This window comes from Gorilla gorilla, chromosome 13 (genome assembly GCF_029281585.2).
Source record: "Gorilla gorilla gorilla isolate KB3781 chromosome 13, NHGRI_mGorGor1-v2.1_pri, whole genome shotgun sequence".
NCBI lineage: Eukaryota > Metazoa > Chordata > Mammalia > Primates > Hominidae > Gorilla > Gorilla gorilla.
In genome coordinates, this window is record NC_073237.2 from 27,306,812 (window position 1) to 27,325,557 (window position 18,746).

Sequence of the window (18,746 nt, forward strand, 5' to 3'; positions counted from 1 at the left end):
TGGTCTAAGCCCAGCATTATTCCTTTCTTAGAATTCTTAGAATGTCAGAGCTGGTGGGGAGGTGGTAGAGACCTCAGAACCCTGACAATCCCCTGGTTCTTGGCTTGTGGCCCAGATTCCTAGGAGTCCAAAACAGTAGGGAGGGAGCCTAAAGTTTCTGACATTTTGTTTTTTTTAATAACTTTTTTTTCTAACTACAAAGTAATGCATGCTTAATGTAGAAAGCTTGGGAAAGGCAGAAGTATAAGAGAATTTTTAAAATCACCCTGTTTGTCCCATTCATCCCTTTAGCTTCAGTGATCCAGTGCCTGGCACAGATACAGATTAGGTACTTAATACACATTTGTTAAACACATTATCTTCAATTCCATTACCCGGAGATAAAAACCACAGTTAACTTTTTATTTTTATTATTTATTTATTTATTTATTTTTTTGGAGAGATGGAGTCTCGAACTCCTGGGCTCAGGCGATCCTCCTGCCTCTGCCTCCCAAAGTGCTGGAATTACAGGTGTGAGCTCCCGTGCCTGGCCACAGAGTTAACTTTTGATTGTTTTGCCTTCCAACGTTTTATATATGTTTTATACAAAGGGGATTATATTATACACCTTTGTAGCCTGCTTTTTTTCCTCTCAGCAATATACTTACTATGTGCGTTTTCCCATATCGATAGCTTCTTTACAACACCATTTTTAATACTTTCATATCATTCCTTCAAATGGCTATACTTTTCCTAGCCAATTCTGGGAACAACTGATCCCCTGGCATTTGGCATGGGCCCAGGACAGAATGTGTACTGTAATGACCGGCCCCCGTCCCAATTCTCCAGATAGGACATTAAGTTCCTGCCAGCATCTGCAGCCCGTCTCCTGACTCAAAGTTCAGGCTGCTGCTCCAACATAGTGCCACTCAGAGGAGGGCTCCACACCTGCCCCCCACCTTGCCCTGCCCTGCCCTGCCCTGCCCTGCCTTGGCCGGCGCCGCGCACCTAAAGCGCCGCCCTGGCGGTGGGGCTGGACGGAAGAGACCCTGCGCGGTCCGGCCGCTCGCCGCGCATGCTCCTTCCTGCGCGCTGCCCTCCCCGGCCCCGCCTCCGCGGCTGCTGCCCGCGAGCGGCTGGGATTTGAATCTGCCGCGGACTGCAGCCGGAAGTGTCGATCCCTCAGCCAGGCATGGAGCTCTCCTACCCCGGTGCGCGGTGCCCGGTGCAAGAGCAGCGTGCCCGCTGGGAGCGGAAACGCGCCTGCACCGCCCGGGAGCTGCTAGAGACCGAGCGGCGCTACCAAGAACAGCTGGGGCTGGTGGCCACGGTGGGGGACCTGGCACACGCTCCCATTATAGGACAGGGACCCCAGGGTGTGGGAGGGTCTCTGCGAGGTCGGTAACCCGGAGTAGGGTGGTCTTGGACTATCCCTCTGCATGTAGGGAGCCTGGGCAGACTTCTGCGGTTTCTGGGGGCGCTTGGCGTTAGCCTTCTCTTCCTCTAGGCTAAGAACCAATGTTCTCTCCTTCCGCAGTACTTTTTGGGGATCCTGAAAGCCAAGGGGATCCTGCGACCACCTGAGCGCCAGGCCCTGTTTGGCTCCTGGGAGCTCATCTACGGCGCCAGCCAGTGAGTGGAAGGGGCACAGGGAGAGGAAAGGAGGGAGAGTCCTGGCCTGTGGCCGTGCACAGAGCTTGGAGTCAGACTTAGGTTCTATTTGGAGTCCGCCAGTTACCTCACCTGTGGCCTTGGCCCAGTGCCTTAGCATGCCCTTGTTCTCCATCTGTACAATGGGGTAATAGCACTACTATTAGTGCTATTAATTCTCATGAAAACTAAATGAGGTGGTGCTTGAGTGGTTCTAGAGCTGCCCTTTTGCTGTCCTTGCCCACACAGGGAGCTGCTTCCCTACCTGGAAGGAGGATGCTGGGGCCAAGGGCTGGAGGGCTTCTGCCGCCACTTGGAGCTCTATAACCAATTTGCTGCCAACTCAGAGAGGTCCCAGACCACCCTGCAGGTACCTGGAGATGACCTCAAATCTTGCCCCTTACCTTTCCCCTTCATCTGGAGACCCAAACTTCATACATTTCCTGCATTTATAGAGCCCTCTGGGTGCTCAGCTCTGTGGTAAGTTCCTTGTAGAGAAACAAGAGTTTCTCTCAGGAGCACAGCTTACTGAAGGTTGGGAATGTGGATACAGATGAATGCAATATAAGGAGTGGCTTCTCTCCCTGCTTCCAATCCTTTCTCCCTCACTCCAGGAGCAGCTAAAGAAAAATAAAGGTTTCCGGAGGTTTGTACGGCTTCAGGAAGGCCGCCCTGAGTTTGGGGGCCTTCAGCTCCAGGACCTGCTCCCTCTGCCTCTGCAACGGCTCCAGCAGTGAGTGAACTCTTGATTCCAGCCGCCTCTCTCTTTTAGTTTGTATGACTGCTGCCCTCAGCTTTGTGGGATGCCTTGGGGTCGATCCCAAACTCCTGCCTCGACCCTGAGCCAAATTGCTTCTAAAAACCTTTTGCAAGAGTAAATGTGAACCCATTGGAGTACCCAGGGTCTGCAGCCTGAGGCCCTCAGCTGGAACTGTGGAACTTTAAATTGAAGTGAGGGGGCCTGTACTAGGGCCTGAGGCACGGTTTCTGGAAAAGTTGCAGATGAGGGGCTGGCCGGGGTTAGAATTTCTGTCTCTGGGTTAAGCCTGAGTTAAGGGCTATAGTCAGGCTGTCTGTAGCATCCTCCTTGGGTTGATAAACTTTCATCTTCCAATCTGGCCTCCTGAAGTATGGCTAGTCTGCCAGTGACTCTTCAGTGTGGGATGGAAGAGGGCTGTGTGGTGTGAGCCTGGTTCTGAGTCCTACATGAAAGAAGGGGATACAGTAGCCAGAAGCAGATCTTTCCTGGCCTTCAATTGAAGTATGGGTAGAGGGTGATCTGCACATCAGGCAGGGGGAATTCTGCCTGGCTCTGCTTCCCCTCAGACTTCCCACTGTTGAATTCCAGGTATGAGAATCTCGTCGTAGCTTTGGCTGAAAACACAGGTCCCAACAGCCCTGACCATCAACAGCTCACACGTAGGTTCTTGCTCCTCGGCAACGCAGGCTGGAGGCTTCCTCTCCTGTATTCCTTTCTGATTCTGACCTCCAACAATGTCTGGTATGACCCTATCTTCCACTGACATGTATACAGTGTCCCTACTGTTCTGCCTTTTCTTCAAGAAGTCAGACCCTGACCCTGGTCCCTTCCAGAATAACCTCTTTCACAACCATGGCACCCAAAGTCAAAGTTATATGGGGAGTAAGGTGGGAGATGTTATTCCAGGGGCTGCCCGACTGATAAGTGAGACTGCCCAGAGAGTCCATACTATTGGTCAGAAACAGAAGAATGACCAGCACCTTCGGCGTGTCCAGGCTCTGCTCAGTGGACGCCAGGCAAAGGGGCTGACCTCAGGTAGCTTGCCTACTTCCCCTTCAATCCTCAACTGCCCCATCTTTTATTTTTATCTAACTCCAAATGCCGACCAGCTGCTCTTTTCTTACTCACCCTTCTTCCTGTACTGACCCAGCACATAACCCCTATTTTCTCAGCCTCCCTTTCCTCTTATTCCCATGTATCTTGAAGCTGCACCAGAATAACAGCGCTCCCATCCCCCAGGGCGCTGGTTCCTACGCCAGGGCTGGCTGTTGGTGGTGCCTCCCCATGGGGAGCCTCGGCCCCGCATGTTCTTCCTCTTCACTGATGTGCTCCTCATGGCCAAGCCTCGGCCTCCACTGCACCTGCTGCGGAGTGGCACCTTTGCCTGCAAGGCCCTCTACCCCATGGCCCAGTGTCATCTCAGCAGGGTCTTTGGCCACTCAGGAGGCCCTTGTGGTGGGTTGCTCAGTGTAAGTAATAGGTGGGAACCCTAGACCCAAAATATGTCTCAGATGCTTATGGGCTGGTTTATCTCCCTGGTCTGGGTCCCTTTTCATAGGAACAGAGCCATCTACATTGAGAGAGGATAGCTGGGGCTCGGGCTTCATACCTAGTCATTGTCTCATCCCTGAATTAGCTCCATGGAAACAGCAAGGGCTTCAGCTTTAGCCTGGACCTTTCTGAGCCATGCGCTAAGAGGTGGTCTCTCTCTAGCTGTCCTTCCCTCATGAGAAGCTACTGCTTATGTCCACAGACCAGGAGGAGCTGTCACGCTGGTACCACAGTCTGACTTGCGCTATCAGGTAAGTTGTTGTCTTCCCCCAGGAAGGGTGCTGTGATGAGGCCCACAAGCAGGAAATATGCAGTTCCTGTCTCACGCCCTACATTGGTCTGGCACACCCCAGCCACCAACCCCCAGATGATTTTGTCTGAATAAAGCACTTATACCAGTGCCTGAACTGACTGTCTTCTCTCCATAGCAACCAGAAAAACTAGAGGAATCTTATAGATTCCAGAACTCAGGATACCTCAGGGATAGGTCACAGCCAAGAGGACAAAGGAATCTTCAGTACTGAACAAAACAGAACCCTTCATGATTTGACAAAGGTCACTTTCTGTTTGCCTGGACCAAGCTACTCCAGATCATCTGACCAACTCTTAAAAATCACGGGGCCAGGCACAATGGCTCATGCCTGTAATCCCAGCACTTTGGGAAGCAGAGGTGGCAGGATCATTCCAGCCCAGGAGTTCAAGACCAGCCTGGGCAACACAGTGAGTGAGACCCTGTCTCTATTTAAGAAAAAATAATTAAGAAATTTTATTAAAAAAGAAGAATCAGGAAACCAAGTCCGACCCAACTGAACCTCAAATGAACCAGCCCCTAACACAGATGAGGGGATTTGGGACTGATAAGCTCTGTGCTGTGTCCATGGCCCGTCATTTATCAAGGTTGCAGCTTTGTAAATGTGGCTATTTTTATGTTGTGTATAGTTTCTATCATTTATTTTTCCACTGGATTTGAGTAAAGTTTTTTTTCTTTTTTTTGGGAAAGACCCTTCTGTCTCAGTTTTGCTATGAGAAAAGGGATTTTTGGGCCCTGAATGCTGGCATGCTGGTGGCCTCAGGAATACGAGGAAAAGAGCTGGAGCTCCCTCTATCTTCTCTGCTGTCACACTGGAAGGCAGCCTCTTTTTGTCCTAATAAGGACAGCTCTTCAAGAAGGCCCAGTTGTCCTTAGGCACCTAGTATGGGTGTGTACAACCAACTAGGATCGAAAAAACACACAGGAGCACTCCATCATGAAAATAGACTTTGTTTTAGTCGACCTTCAGCTGTCCTCCCTCCTTCCCAGCCAACGCTGTGACTGGGGCCCTTTGCCACAGCCTGGCTGCACCTTCTCCGTAGTCCCCGCCCCACCTCCCAGGAAGTAGCTAGGTTCCATGTCTCTGTGCTCCAGTTTGTGGGCTCCTCCCAGGCCTGACTGTCACCAACCTCCTCCTCATCCTCCTTTAAACAAAAGTCCTCAGGAAGAGGTCTGCTGGCCTCTGTGTGGGGAGAGATCAGGAATGTTCCGGTTTCAGAGACTTTGTCTCCACCTCCAGCAGACTCGCCTCCCGAGCCTTCACCTGGTTCTGAAGCCTCCATATCCTTGTCCGGCTTGCTATCTTGCAGCAGCTCGTGGATGGTCCGTAGCTTCATGTTCAGAAGCTCCTGCTGGGCTCCAGCCAGAGTAGTCACACTGAAGAAATGTCCACTCAGTAGCTCCCAACCTATGTCCCCATTCCTCCCTCCTGCCACAAATTCCCCAAAAATTCACAGAATCATTGCTCTCCTCACCGCTCAAAAAGGGGGTCCAGCTGGGCCATCAGGTTGTTCAGGTGCTGCTCTGTCTGGGCCAGCTGTTGTGTCAACTGGGCCAGCTGTTGCTCTGGGGATAAGGGAAAAAAAGGGGGCAGAAGTGGTTACGTATCTTCTGCTGTCCCCTAAACTCCCCCGACCCAGCACAGACTTCTGCTAAACCCACCTGACTGCAGTGGCTGCTGCTTGCTTGCCTCCTTGTGGAGAACCGCAGTTTCATCTTTCCCCTGTTGTGGAAGAAGGAAAGGGCAGTACTGAAGCAACAAGGTTCTGCTCCATCACCTCAGTCTCCAGAGCCAGCCAAGAGAGAGTGCAATTTGAGATGGAGACGGTGATTGGGTTTTTACCTCAGAGAATCACAATCCTAGTCTATCTAGCTCCTCACCCAGAATATGAAGTAACATGTCCTATGTCCCACACACGGTCAGTTTGCTGAAACACCTCCAGGAATGAGCAACTCTCTCCGGTTTGAAAAAAGCTCTGGTGGCTGAGTGCTGTGGCTCACACCTGTAATCCCAGCACTTCGGGAGGCCAAGGTGGGTGGATCACCTGAGGTCAGGAGTTTGAGACCAGCCTGGCCAACACGTTGAAACCCTGTCTCTATTAAAAATACAAAAATTAGCCGGGCATGGTGGCAGGTGCCTGTAATCCCAGTTACTTGAGAGGCTGAGGCAGGAGAATCGCTTGAACCTGGGAGCCGGAGGTTGCAGTGAGCCGAGATCGCGCCGCTGCACTCCAGCCTGGGTGACAGAGCGAGGACTCCATCTCGAAAAAAACAAAAACTTTGGTTGTTAGACAGTTCATGCACAAAGCCAAAATTTGTCCTTTATGTATCTTGTTTCCATAGTGCTTACTGGAGCCTTCCAAAATAATGTCTCCTCAACGTGACAGCCCCTCAGGAATTTGAAGGCAATGGTCACACTCTCACCCCCTTTCCTGAGTTTTTTCTGATTTATTAACGTCAGTCTTTACAGTCAGTGCTCATTGACGGCGGTTTTCTCTGGTTGTTTCCTGAACATGTAGTGCTCTTAAAGCAGTGCCCTCAGGAGAATACAGTTCTCCAGGGGCATTCTGATTGGCAGGTGAAGCACAGTGCCATGTTCCCAGCACTGATTTGGGAAGTGGCTTGTCACATCCCACAGTGAACTCAGTCAACTGGAATGCCTAACTCTCTTTCATAAGACCTGCTGCTACATTATGTTTCTCCCAGACTGTACTCAGGTCCAAGAACAGAATTTACTAGTCTATCCTTCTCAAAGTTCATCATTAAATTCAGTCATTCATCCTAGCCTGTCACATCTACCTGGGGTCATTATTAGCTATCTCTTCTAGTTTCATATATCTAAACTGGTTCCATCGGTTCTATTTTATAATGCAAGTACGTAATAGGGTCACGGCTAAAGACACAGCCCTGGAAGGTACTGCTTTTCAAAATGTACTGTCAACTTACATTTCAGGGCCTCCTCCCAAGGAGAACATGAGACCACTTCATATCTGGAACTCTAGAAACACTGGCTGCAGCAATCAACCTCCTGTGCCAAGGTTGGCCCCACTCTTGTAGCATGGACACTGCTAGCTGGGTTCAAATCCCAGCTCCAGCAGTTGCCAGCGCTGGGTGACCTCGAGCAAGTGACTACTCCTCACTGGATTGTAGGAGAACTAAATGTGATAGTCATTATTTACAGTTCACCACACGCTCTTCACATCCGTTACCTCCCTGGATCCTCAAAATAACCTCATAATATTGGAAGGCCAACGGACTACTGTCTTTATTTTACAGACAGGGAAGCTGTGTCTTGTTCTTGGTACCCTGGCACCCCCATGGGAGATTCGGGCTCAGGGCATCCCCACGCCCGGCGGTCCCGCACCTGCAGGGGCACCCCCACCCCCGGCGGCCCCGTACCTGCAAACACTTGTACAGCACAAAAGCCACGACGGCCGCGGTGTACAGCGCCCCCAGAGGCAGCGACCCGGCCCGGGTCCGCTCGCGTTGATCCTTGAGCGGTGGTCGCCGCCGGGGTTCCGTGGCTCCAGAGCCGGGGTGGGCTGCGTTCCCTGCGGAGGGAGGACACAAGCGAGTCAGCCGAGCTGGGGCCTGGCACCCGTGCGCAGTCCCAGCCCTCCTCCAGCAGCCCTAGCTGGTACCTGGGTGTGACCGGAGGTCGGGATTGGCGCGGTCTCCTAGGACCCCGGACAGCGCAGACACAAGCAGCAGCCCCACCACACCCAAGAGCGAAACTGCGCCCGCCATTGCCGGCCCACGGGTGGAGGGATCGGGCGGGCGGTACCGAAGCGGTCCGGCATTGGCCGGCCGCCCCAATGCGCACGCGCACACGAGCCGTCCGGCCCGCTCCGGGGAGGCCACGCCCACTCCCCGTAGGGCGGGGCCAGGCCATATTTGCATAAGATAGTGTCATTCTAGCTTTCCTGTATTTGTTCGTGTCTATTAAGCTATTCTGCTAGCCACAATGCCTCTGAAAGCCTATAGTCTTAGAAAGTTATGCCCGAAAACGGTTTTTTTTTTTAATCTCACGCCACCAACTTTCTCACCCTAATCGTAAAACAAAATTTCTTTATGGCTATAAAATGATACCGTGTAAAGCCGAAGACGCAGTTCGTGCTGAAGGCCTGTATCCTAGGCTACACACTGGGGACTCTGTTCCTTCCCTTTCCGCCTAGGGGAAAGTCCCCGGACCTCGGGCAGAGAGTGCCGCGTGCATACGCACGTAGACATTCCCCGCTTCCCACTCCAAAGTCCGCCAAGAAGCGTATCCCGCTGAGCGGCGTGGTGCGGGGGCGTCGTCCGTCAGCTTCTCTAGTTACGCAGGCAGTGCGTGTCCGCGCACCAACCACACGGGGCTCATTCTCAGCGCGTCTGTTTTTGTTCCCGAGACCACGGCTCACTGCAACCTCGACCTCCTTGGGCTCACGCGATGCCTCACCTCAGGCTCCCAAGTAGTTGGGACCGCAGGCGCACGCCATCATGCCTGGCTAATTTTTGTATTTTTTGTAGAGACGGATTTTCACCTGTTGCCCAGGCTGGTCTCGAACGCCTGGTGTCAAGCGATCAGTCCACCTCGCCCTCCCAAAGTGCTGGGATTACAGGCGTGACACCGCGCCCGGTCAACGCGGCTGCTTTTCATGCGCGGGCAGCTTTACGCTGTTCTTGGCCTTGCTACGAAGTCCTTGTGCTCATTACTCCAAATATGGAGCATTCCTGAAACAGCCTCCTCTTCTACCTCCCTCTCCCTTTGGCAAACGCCATAGTAGCCACCATTCACTGTGTAGCTGGTACACAACATATGGACTCTGCTTGGGGTAGAATCCTGCCTCCTGTACTCAAGAGCGGTGACCTTGTGAAACTTACTTCTCTCTCCGTGCCTTCCTTTCCACTCTGAGGAATGAAGATAAGCACTTACTTCAAGAGCTATGATGATTAAATGGGATCACTCAAGTTAGAACCGTGCCTACTTATTAGTGATTTTTTTTTTTTTTTGGAACAGCGGGTCGCTCTCTTGCCCAGGCTGGTCTTAAACTCCTGGGATCCTCCCGCTTCAGCCTCCCGGGTAGTTGACATTACAGGCACGTGCCACCCCGACGGACTCTAGTGATTTTTTAACTTGAGCAGCTACTACTGTAAGCCAGACAGTTGAAATTACACTGACTCTCCCTGACATGCCGCTGCATTCCCTTTCTGCATACTGGGTTCTACACGACCTTCAGGTCTCAGCTCAAGTGTGTTCCCATCATTCAGAACCCTTAATTCAACTTCTAATTTATTCTTTAGTGCCGCTATTTCACTTTCTTCAATACCACTAGACAAGCAGTCCCCAACCTTTTTGGCATCAGGGACCGGTTTCGTGGAAGACAATTTTTCCATAGACGAAGCGGGGTGGAGGGATGGTTTCCGGACGAAACTGTTCCACCTCAGATCGTCAAGCATTAGATTCTCATGAGGAGCGTGCAACCTAGATCCCTCCCATGCGCCGTTCACAATATGGTTCGCGCTCCTATGAGAATCTAATGCCGTGCTCATCTGACAGGAGGCGGAGCTCAGGCGGTAATGATTGCTGGCCCCACTGCCCACATCCTGCTATGTGGCCCAGAGCCTAACAGGCCACAGGCTGGTGCTGGCCTGTGGCCGGGTGTTGGAGACCCTTGAGCTAGGCTGGTCCTAAATTCCACAAGGGCAGGAGCCACCTCTCTTTTTTCTTTACCATTTTACTCCCAGAGCCTAGCACAGCACGTGGCACCTGGCGATAGCAGGCACTCAATGAATCGTTGTTGAATGAAATTAATGAATGGTTAAAACGACCCAAAAGGGTAATATAGTTAAGCTCTTTCAAAGAATGAGGCAACTGCAATTCAGCAAGGTTAAGTACGCTATTAATCAGGTAAGAGGCAGGGTGGTATTTCACCAGTTTTTTGCCTGTCTCTATACCTTCTGTCGAACAGCCTTTCCCCATCCTTGTCTTCCATGACTTCACCAGGCAGGCAGGTATTCCTTCTGTTCCACAGAGCCTTCCATGGTCTCTTAATTGGGATACACTGGGTCGTCTGTCTAGTTAGATCAAGAGCTCCCTGACATGAAACCATTTCCATTCATCACATTTTTATCTCCAGAGCCTGGCATACAAACAGGCAATCAGTACATCATGTGTGTTAAATAAATGAATGAAGCTAAGATCGGTGGCTCATGCCTGTAATCCCAGCACTTTGGGAGGCCGAGGCAGGAGGATCACCTGAGGTCAAGAGTTTGAGACCAGCCTGGCCAACATGGCTAAACCTCGTCTCTATTAAAATTAGAAAAATTAGCCGGGTGTGGTGGCGGGCGCCTGCAGTCCCAGCTATTTGGGAGGCTGAGACAGGAGAATCACGGGAACCTGGGAGGTGGAGGTTGCAGTGAGCCAAAATCGTGCCACTGCACTCCAGCCTCAGCAAACGAGTGAGACACCGCCTCAGAAAAACAAAACAAAAACAAAAATTAACCAGGTGTGGTGGCCAGCACCTGTAATCCCAGCTATTCAGGAGGCTGAGGCATAAGAATAGCTTCAACCTGGGAGGCGGAGGTTGCAGTGAACAGAGATCGCGCCACTGCACTCCAGCCTCAGTGACAGAGCAAGACTCCATCTCTAAATAAATAAATAAATAAATAAATGAAATATGGGTGTGTCTTCTTGTTTTTCCTGAAAGGAGGGGGAAGGGCAGGACAGGGAGAAACCCTCACCAAGGGGAGTTATCATAGTGTAGTTCAAGGGTCCCCAACACTATTGGTCCATGGCCTGTTAGGAACTGGGCCGCACAGCAGGAGGTGAGCAGCGGAGGAGCAAGGGTGAGTGGCGGAGTAGCGAGGGAAGCTTCATCTGTATATACAGCCACTCTCCATCCTGGCATTACCGCCTGAGCTCTGTCTCCTGTCAGATTAGTGCAGCGTTAGATTCTCATAGGGCCACGAACCCTATTGTGAATTGTGCATGCACGTGATACAGGTTGTGGGCTCCTTATGAAAATCTAGGCCAGGTGCAGTGGCTGCTGCCTGTAATCCCAGCACTTTGGGAAGCCAAGGTGGGTGGATCTCTTGAGGCCAGGAGTTCAAGACCAGCCTGGACAACATGGTTAAAAAAAAAAAAAGTCTCTAATAAAAATACAAAAATTAGCTGCGCATGGTGGCGCATGCCTGTAATCCTAGCTACTTGGGAGGCTGAGGCATAAGAATTGCTTGAACCCAGGAGGCGAGGTTGCAGTGAGCCAAGATTGCACCACTGCACTCCAGCCTGGGTGACAGAGCGAGACCCTGTCAAAAAAACAAAACAGAACAAAAAAACCACAATACCTGATGATCTGAGGTGGAACAGTTTTATCCCAAAGCCATCCCCTCCTCCCACACTCCTGTGCATGGAAAAATTGTCTCCCACAAAACCTGTCCCTGGTGCCAAAACGGCTGGGGACCAGTGGTCTAGCTGATGACCCAGTGACAGCCTGGGTATGCAGAGCAGGGTAATAGAAATCTTGAATCTAAGCCAGTTGGCACAGTCGGTGTAAATAAGGGGTTCAGGCCAGATATAATAATGATAAGTGGTCCCCAGCTGATTATTGCCTTTAGAGAACTCAGGGCACTATTGCCAGATCTTTTTTCGAAGGAATCAACAAATTAGAATTTTAAAAATTTGAAATCTCCCAATTTTTAACTGTTGACAAGGAATCAGTGGCATATTTAGCATATTTGACACCAAGTGGTCTTTGTGTGTGTGTGTGTGTGTGTGAGACAGGGTCTCCCTCTGCTGCCCAGTCAGGAGTGCAGTGGTGAGACCATGGCTCACTGCAGCCCCAAACTTCTTGCATCAGCCTCCTGAGTACCTGGGACTGCAGGTGCACACCACCATGCCCGGCTAATTTGTGTGTTTTGTTGTTGTTGTTGTGTTTTTGTTTGTTTGTTTGTTTTTTGTAGAGACCAGGGTATTGCCCAGGCTGGTCTTGAACTTCTGGCCTCAAGGAATCTGCCTGCCTCAGCCTCCCAAAGTACTGGGATTACAAGTGTGAGCCACCTTGCCTGTCCCGGATCATTTAAAAAACATTTTTCTTTCTTTTCTGTCTTTTTTTTTTTTTTTTTGAGACAAGCTCTCACTCTGTTGCCCAGGCTGGAGTGGTGCAGTGGCACAATCATGGCTTACTGCTGCCTCTATCTCCCAGGCTCAAGCAATTTTCCCACTTCAGCCTCTTAAGTAGCTGTGACTACAGGCACGCATGCCCCCATGCCTCGCTAATTTTTTAATTTTTTGCAGAGATGGGAATCTCACTATGTTGGTTAGGCTGGTCTCAAACTCTTGGGCCCAAGCTATCCTCCCACCTCAGCCTCTCAAAGTGCTGTGATTACAGGTGTGAGCCATCGCACCTGGCCCAAATTTTTCTTTCTTTCTTTTTTTTTTTTTTTTTTTTTTTTTTTGAGATGGAGTCTTGCTCTGTCGCCCAGGCTGCAGTGCAGTGGAGTGATCTTGGCTCACTGCAGCCTCCACCTCCTGGGTTTAAGCAATTCTTGTGCTTCAGCCTCCAGAGTAGCTGGGATTACAGGCACCTGCCACCATGCCTGGCTACTTTTTGTATTTTTAGTAGAGACAAGGTTTCACCATGTTGACCAGGCTGCTCTCAAACTCCTGACCTCAGGTAATCCACCCACCTCAGCATCCCAAAGTGCTGGGATTACAGGCGTGAGCCACCATGCCCAGACCCAAATTTTTCTTGTTTTCTTTCTTTTTTGGGGGGGGGGGGGCAGGGTCTCACTCTGTTGCCCAGGCTGGAGTGCAGAGGCTTGATCTTGGCTCACTGAAACCTCTACCTCCTAGGCTCAAGCAATCCTCCCACCTCAGCCTCTCGAGTAGCTGGGACCACAGGCGTGCACCATCACACCTGGCTAATTTTTTGTATTTTTGGTAAAGATGGGGTTTTGCCATGTTGCCCAAGCTGGTCTTGAACTCCTGGGCTCAAGCGATCCTCTTGCCTCACCCTCCCAACGTGCTGGGATTGCAGGCATGAGCCACCACGCCTGGAACAAAATTTTATTTTTCAAGTGGATCATTTAAAAAAATGCTTTATGGCCAGGCACGCCACTTCTCTCCAGCCTGGGCAAGTGAGCCGAGATTGTGCCACTGCAGTCTGGTCTGAGCGACAGAGGGAGACTCCATCTCAAATAAATAAATTAATTAAATTAAAACAAATTTAAAAACTCTTTATATGACAAAATTATTCTCAATGGCAATTATAAAATGAATAATAAGGGCCAAGAAATAAACTCAGTGAATATTTTCTTTCCTTGAACTTTGTAAATATAATCATGTCAGCATAAAAACAGCCATGCATTGCTTAACAACAGGGATATGTTCTGAGAAATGAGTCACTAGGCAATTTTGTCATTGTGCAAACATCATAGAGTGTATTTTCACAAACCTAGATGGTGTAGCCTATTACCCACCTAGGCTACATGGTATAGCCTGGTGCTCCTAGGCCCCAATGCTTACAGCATGTTACCGTACTGAATACTGTAGGCAGTTGTAAGACAATGGTATTTGTGCATCTAATGTAGAGACAGGGTCTCTCCGTCTGTCGCCCAGGCTGGAGTGCAGTGGCATAATCATAGCTCCCTGCAGCCTACAACTCCTGGGCTCAAGTGATCCTCCCACCTCAGTCTCCCAAGTAGCTAGGACTACATGCTTGTGTCATCAGGCCTGTCTACTGTTTTTGTTTGTTTTTTGGTAGAGATGGAGGGTCTCACTATATTGCTCAGACTGGTTTTGAACTCCTGGCCTCAAGCAATCCTCCTGCTGCCTTGGCCTCCGAAGTGCTGGTATTACAGGAATGAGTCACTGCACCTGGTCAACTACAGCAATTTAAAAGTTAGATCTGGGCTGGGCGCAGTGGCTCATGCCTGTAATTCCAGCACTTTGGGAGACCGAGGTGGGCAGGTTGCTTGAGGTCAGGAGTTGAGACCAGCCTGGCAACACAGGGAGACCTATCTCTACAAAAAATGAACTAGATTAGCTGGGTGTGGTGGCACATGCCTGTAGTCCTAGCTGCTCAGGAGGCTGAGATGGGAGGATCACTTGAGCCCGGGAGATTGTCAAGACTGCAGTGAGCTGAGATTGTGTTACTGCACTCCAACCTGGGAGACAAAGTAAGATCCTGTCTCAAAAAATAATATAAAACTTAGATCTACAAAATATTTTTCAGGGAGGATAATTTTATCACTGATTTTTTTTTTCAGAATTTCTGGAACATGGTGATAATAAGAGGACTGATTTTTATTTTTTAAATTCTCTACAGACAATGCACCCCCTTATTGCCTGCAACTCAAGGGGCAGGACTTCTGCCATCCCTATTGTTGGCATGCCACTGCACTGATTTTAAACTTTTAAAAAATGTTGTATGGGCTAGACAAAACAAATCTCTGACTTCTGGTCTCAGGTTTATATTTGCAACTTAAAATACCTCTTCCTACATCAACAGCCTTGCACGTGATGGAGTTAGCTCTAGGTATGGCAGGTACTACACCCGCTGAAGTGAACATGTGCAAGATAGGGCTCAGTTTCCCAGGACAGTCCTACAGCAAAGAGTTTTAAAATGCAATTAATTATTGAGAGTGACAGTTCTTACAGACAGTTTGGATGAAGTGGGTTGAAAGGGGAGGTTTGGGGGTGTCCCCCAAATTATAATGCCCCCAATGAAACAATAACAAGCATCATCTAAACACATATCCTCTCAGATCAGCCTTAGGGTATGATGGGATCAGAGGTACCAGGAGGCTCCCGACCCTTCCACTTTATACCATACTCATTGAGGAATACATCTTTCTTCCGGGACCAGAGTCGGGGAGGAAGGTGGGCATCCTGGAGCAGAAGGGGTGTTCCTGTCCTTGTTAGTCCTGCTTCACACCACTTCTGCCCCCACACCCCCGCCCTCAGAGTCCTCAGGGACTCAACTGCCCGTGGCACATTACCCACAGGCCTGCTTCTCTTCTCAAGGGGGGCAAAGGGCCTGGGCAGCGAGGGTGGGGGAAGCTCAGGAGCTGCAGGAGTGGTGCAGGTGCAGGCACAGGGCGGGGTCTTTGTTCTTTTTTTCATCCCTCCCCTCCCCCTTCCTCCCCGGAAACCAGAGACTTTGCCACCACCAGTATTGGGGATGCTGAGCTGTGGGGTACAGGCCTAAGGAGGGGTGGGAGTAAGAAGGGCTGTGGAAACTGTCAGGCCATGAACCAGGCTGACCCTCGGCTCAGAGCAGTGTGCTTGTGGACTCTCACATCAGCAGCCATGAGCAGAGGTGACAACTGCACGGATCTACTCGCACTGGGTGAGCTGGGCGGGGCAGGGGCTGGTGGGGGAGGGGTCATGTGGCCCCAGGTCCCACCTGCTGGGCCCTGGGGGTTGGGCGGGGCAGTTACACCCCCCTTCCTTTCACATCCACAGGAATCCCCTCCATAACCCAGGCCTGGGGACTGTGGGTCCTCTTAGGGGCTGTGACGCTGCTATTTCTCATCTCGCTGGCTGCACATTTGTCCCAGTGGACCAGGGGCCGGAGCAGGAGCCATCCGGAGCAGGGACGGTGGGTGAGGGACAACAGGGGTGGGTTGACTGAGAGTTCTCTCTTACCGAGAAGTCCCCACTCATCCCCTAAACTCTGCGTTGCAGCTCTGGAGAGTCTGTGGAAGAGGTCCCGCTGTATGGGAACCTGCATTATCTACAGACAGGTAGGGAGCTGGCAGAGAGGAGGGGCACAGAGGCCAGGTCCTGGGTGGCTGGGATGGGGGCGTGCAGGAGGAGGGACAAGTTGCTGACCAGATTCCTGTTCCCTGTCCCAGGACGGCTGTCTCAAGACCCAGAGCCAGACCAGCAGGATCCAACTCTTGGAGGCCCTGCCAGGGTGAGTCAGCTGTGGCTGGAGAAAAGGGGGAGGGAAGGAAGTGGGGGGCTTTTCGGGCTTTTCCGAGGGTCCAGTGAACTTCTAACAGCCTTGCATCTCCAGGCTGCAGAGGAGGTGATGTGCTATACCAGCCTGCAGCTGCGGCCTCCTCAGGGTCGGATCCCTGGCCCTGGAACCCCCGTCAAGTACTCGGAGGTGGTGCTGGACTCTGAGCCAAAGTCCCAGGCCTCGGGCCCCGAGCCGGAGCTCTATGCCTCAGTATGTGCCCAGACCCGCAGGGCCCGGGCCTCCTTCCCGGATCAGGCCTATGCCAACAGCCAGCCTGCAGCCAGCTGAGATGGAGGGCCTGGCACAGCGGGGCGTGCACTGCCCCAGCCCCCCGTAGCAGGGGCGTGACTGTTTCCCAACCAGCACCCAAAGACGGGCGCCATTGCCAAGTCACAGGATGTGATCTACCCCGGACTTCCTATCTGAGCTTCAAGGGAGACATCTCAGGGCAAAGCTTTCGTGATGGACAGGCAAAGACAGTAGCCCCCTCCTTATTTCTTTTTTCTATCTGTTCCTCTTAGCCCCCAAACTCCCAGGTTCTCACTTCCTTCTTCTGGAGTTTAACCAGATCCTCCCCACCCCCGCTCCCTCATAGTCTACCCCCACGCCTCAGTGTCTCCTCAGGCACAGGAAGTGGGTGGTGGGGGAGGGGTAAGGGCCTGACAGTGGGTGGGTGGGTATATTCCTCGGGAGTCCACAGACTGGAGTGGACCTGGAACTTAGAGACGGGAGGGACCCGAGCCTGGCTTTTGACCTAAGAACCCTAGCAGGAGAATACAGTCTCCATCCTGCTGCCCCTGTCCTGTCCCCAAGTTTTTAAATAAAACTTTCCAAAAAGTGTTTAGATTTTTACCTAGAAGGCTGAAGACTTGCAAAGGGTCCTGCAGATGGGGGTGTGAGCTTTGCTGTCTGCACGGAGCTCTTTCTGGGGGTGCCTAGCTGGGGATGAGGGGCCAAGAGGGGTTGCGGCATCAACAGTGCAGAGGTGGGCACTGGGGTGGAGGGCCAGAGCCCAGCTCCTCAGCTGCTCTTGCTGCTGCTAGAACACCCCCAGGATCTGCACTCAGAGCCACTGCATTCCCCCTGGGGCTGCAAGCTCACAGTCCTGAGCTACTCTCCCCTTGACCTCTATAACTGCCATCACCTCCACAACCTGCCAGCCTGGTTCCTTCATCAAGTCCCCCAATCTGACCTCCCTCTGTCCGCTATGAGTCCCACCTATACCCCTGTTTTGACATCAGTAGCCTTATCTGCACTTAGTCATCGTATACCCCAGAGGCCTTCTCCTTACCCCATCACTATGGCAGCGGTCCATCTCTACTCACTCTCTCCCACCCTGGCCTCCCAAAGTGCTGGGATTACAGGCATGAGCCACCGTGCCTGGCCTTCACTCTCTCAGTTGTCACCTGCAGTCTTGGCAACAGTTTTGCTTGTCACCACTTTCATTTTAATCCCCATCTAATTTGTCCTGCCTGTCCACCCATCACCTGCTGATTCTTAACCCCAGCCTCCTACCCCATCTAGAATGCTACATCAGCCAGTTGGCACAGAGATTAGGACTCTGGGCTCAGGAGCCGGGCTGCCTGCATTCAAATTCGATGTCTACCACTTACCAGCTGTGTGTTCTTGGGCAACTGTGCCTCGGTTTCTGAATCTGTAAGATTGAGAGGATATTAATGGTGTTTACTTCAAAAAAAGGTGGTTGTGAGGCTGAATGAGTTACCATTTGTAAAGCACTTAGACAATAAATGCTCAATAATGCTAGGCATTATTAAAATAAGAGAAATACAGGATCCTCTATGGGAGCTCATAGGTGAAGTGACTTCTAGGTAGAGACATGACACATAGTAGGAATCTGCCAGGAGAAGCGAAGGACAGAAAATGCTCCAAGGCAAAGGGAACCACAGGCAAAGGAGAGGCTTATTCAGAGGACCTGGCAGAAGTGCATTAGGCACAGCGGAGGGTAGAGTGAGATGGGGGCAATGGTAAGATGAGGCTGGAGGGGCAGACAGAGCCAGATCACACTGCGCCCATAAGTCATGCCAAGGAGCTTGGGCTTTATCCTGCAGGGGAGGTGAAAGGGAGTCACTGAAGGTTTTAAGCGAGGGATGAACACAGTGAGCTAAAGGCTCTAACTCCACTGGCTGCTGTGCTGATCTAGTGGTCAGCAGTCTGGAGTCAGGCGGCGCCTTTCAAAGGCTGTTGCAAGATTTGAGTGAGAGGGGATGGCGGCAGTAGCGGTGGGGATGCAGAGGAGGGATGGATTACAAAGAGATGTTTAGGGTTTTTTTTTTTTTTTTAAAGGCCCCACCTATCACATCTTCCAGATTTCTGGTTAGAGCCTGTAACATCCCCCAACCCAAATCCTCATCATCATAATACAGCATAGCTCCAAGTTGGTTCAGCTCATCACCTTCCTCACCTGGCAATCTCTCTCTCTCTCTCTCTCTCTCTCTCACACACACACACACACACACGCACACACCCTCCACCCCTTAAGCCCATCTGTGATCCATCTCTCTAGCAAAAGCTCCAACCTGTCAAA

General features: G+C 51.3%; 3 protein-coding genes across 8 annotated transcripts; 2 read left to right on the forward strand and 1 right to left on the reverse strand.

Moving 5' to 3' along the window:
* Positions 1-1,073: 1,073 nt before the first annotated feature.
* Positions 1,074-7,502, forward strand: ARHGEF39 (Rho guanine nucleotide exchange factor 39). 4 transcript variants are annotated; one of them, XR_008668637.2, is made up of 10 exons: positions 1,108-1,309; positions 1,517-1,611; positions 1,879-1,999; positions 2,244-2,362; positions 2,978-3,048; positions 3,296-3,424; positions 3,629-3,858; positions 4,026-4,191; positions 4,369-4,660; positions 7,204-7,502. XR_008668637.2 is itself a non-coding variant. In XM_019019916.4 (9 exons), exons 1-9 carry the CDS (start codon positions 1,172-1,174, stop codon positions 4,382-4,384), a joined length of 1,008 nt encoding a protein of 335 aa, XP_018875461.1. In that variant the 5' UTR covers positions 1,074-1,171; the 3' UTR covers positions 4,385-4,939. The 4 variants fall into 4 exon arrangements, 3 of the variants coding, with proteins under 3 accessions (XP_018875461.1, XP_055207575.1, XP_055207574.1); XM_019019916.4 differs by lacking the exon at positions 7,204-7,502 and having other exon boundaries at positions 1,074-1,309; positions 4,103-4,191; positions 4,369-4,939; XM_055351599.2 differs by lacking the exon at positions 7,204-7,502 and having other exon boundaries at positions 4,369-4,939.
* Positions 5,182-8,109, reverse strand: CCDC107 (coiled-coil domain containing 107). Of its 3 annotated transcripts, none has more exons than XM_019019917.4 (5): positions 7,892-8,109; positions 7,650-7,801; positions 5,913-5,973; positions 5,726-5,816; positions 5,182-5,627 (listed from the first exon to the last, which is right to left on the reverse strand). In XM_019019917.4, exons 1-5 carry the CDS (start codon positions 7,995-7,997, stop codon positions 5,186-5,188), a joined length of 852 nt encoding a protein of 283 aa, XP_018875462.1. In that variant the 5' UTR covers positions 7,998-8,109; the 3' UTR covers positions 5,182-5,185. The 3 variants fall into 3 exon arrangements, with proteins under 3 accessions (XP_018875462.1, XP_018875463.1, XP_018875465.1); XM_019019918.4 differs by having other exon boundaries at positions 5,186-5,602; positions 7,892-8,086; XM_019019920.4 differs by having other exon boundaries at positions 5,550-5,607; positions 7,892-8,086.
* A 7,296-nt stretch (positions 8,110-15,405) lies between these two features.
* On the forward strand, positions 15,406-17,041 carry SIT1 (signaling threshold regulating transmembrane adaptor 1). Its single transcript, XM_019019914.4, has 5 exons — positions 15,406-15,583; positions 15,700-15,835; positions 15,922-15,980; positions 16,092-16,153; positions 16,256-17,041. Exons 1-5 carry the CDS (start codon positions 15,484-15,486, stop codon positions 16,487-16,489), a joined length of 591 nt encoding a protein of 196 aa, XP_018875459.1. The 5' UTR covers positions 15,406-15,483; the 3' UTR covers positions 16,490-17,041.
* The last annotated feature ends 1,705 nt before the right edge of the window (positions 17,042-18,746 follow it).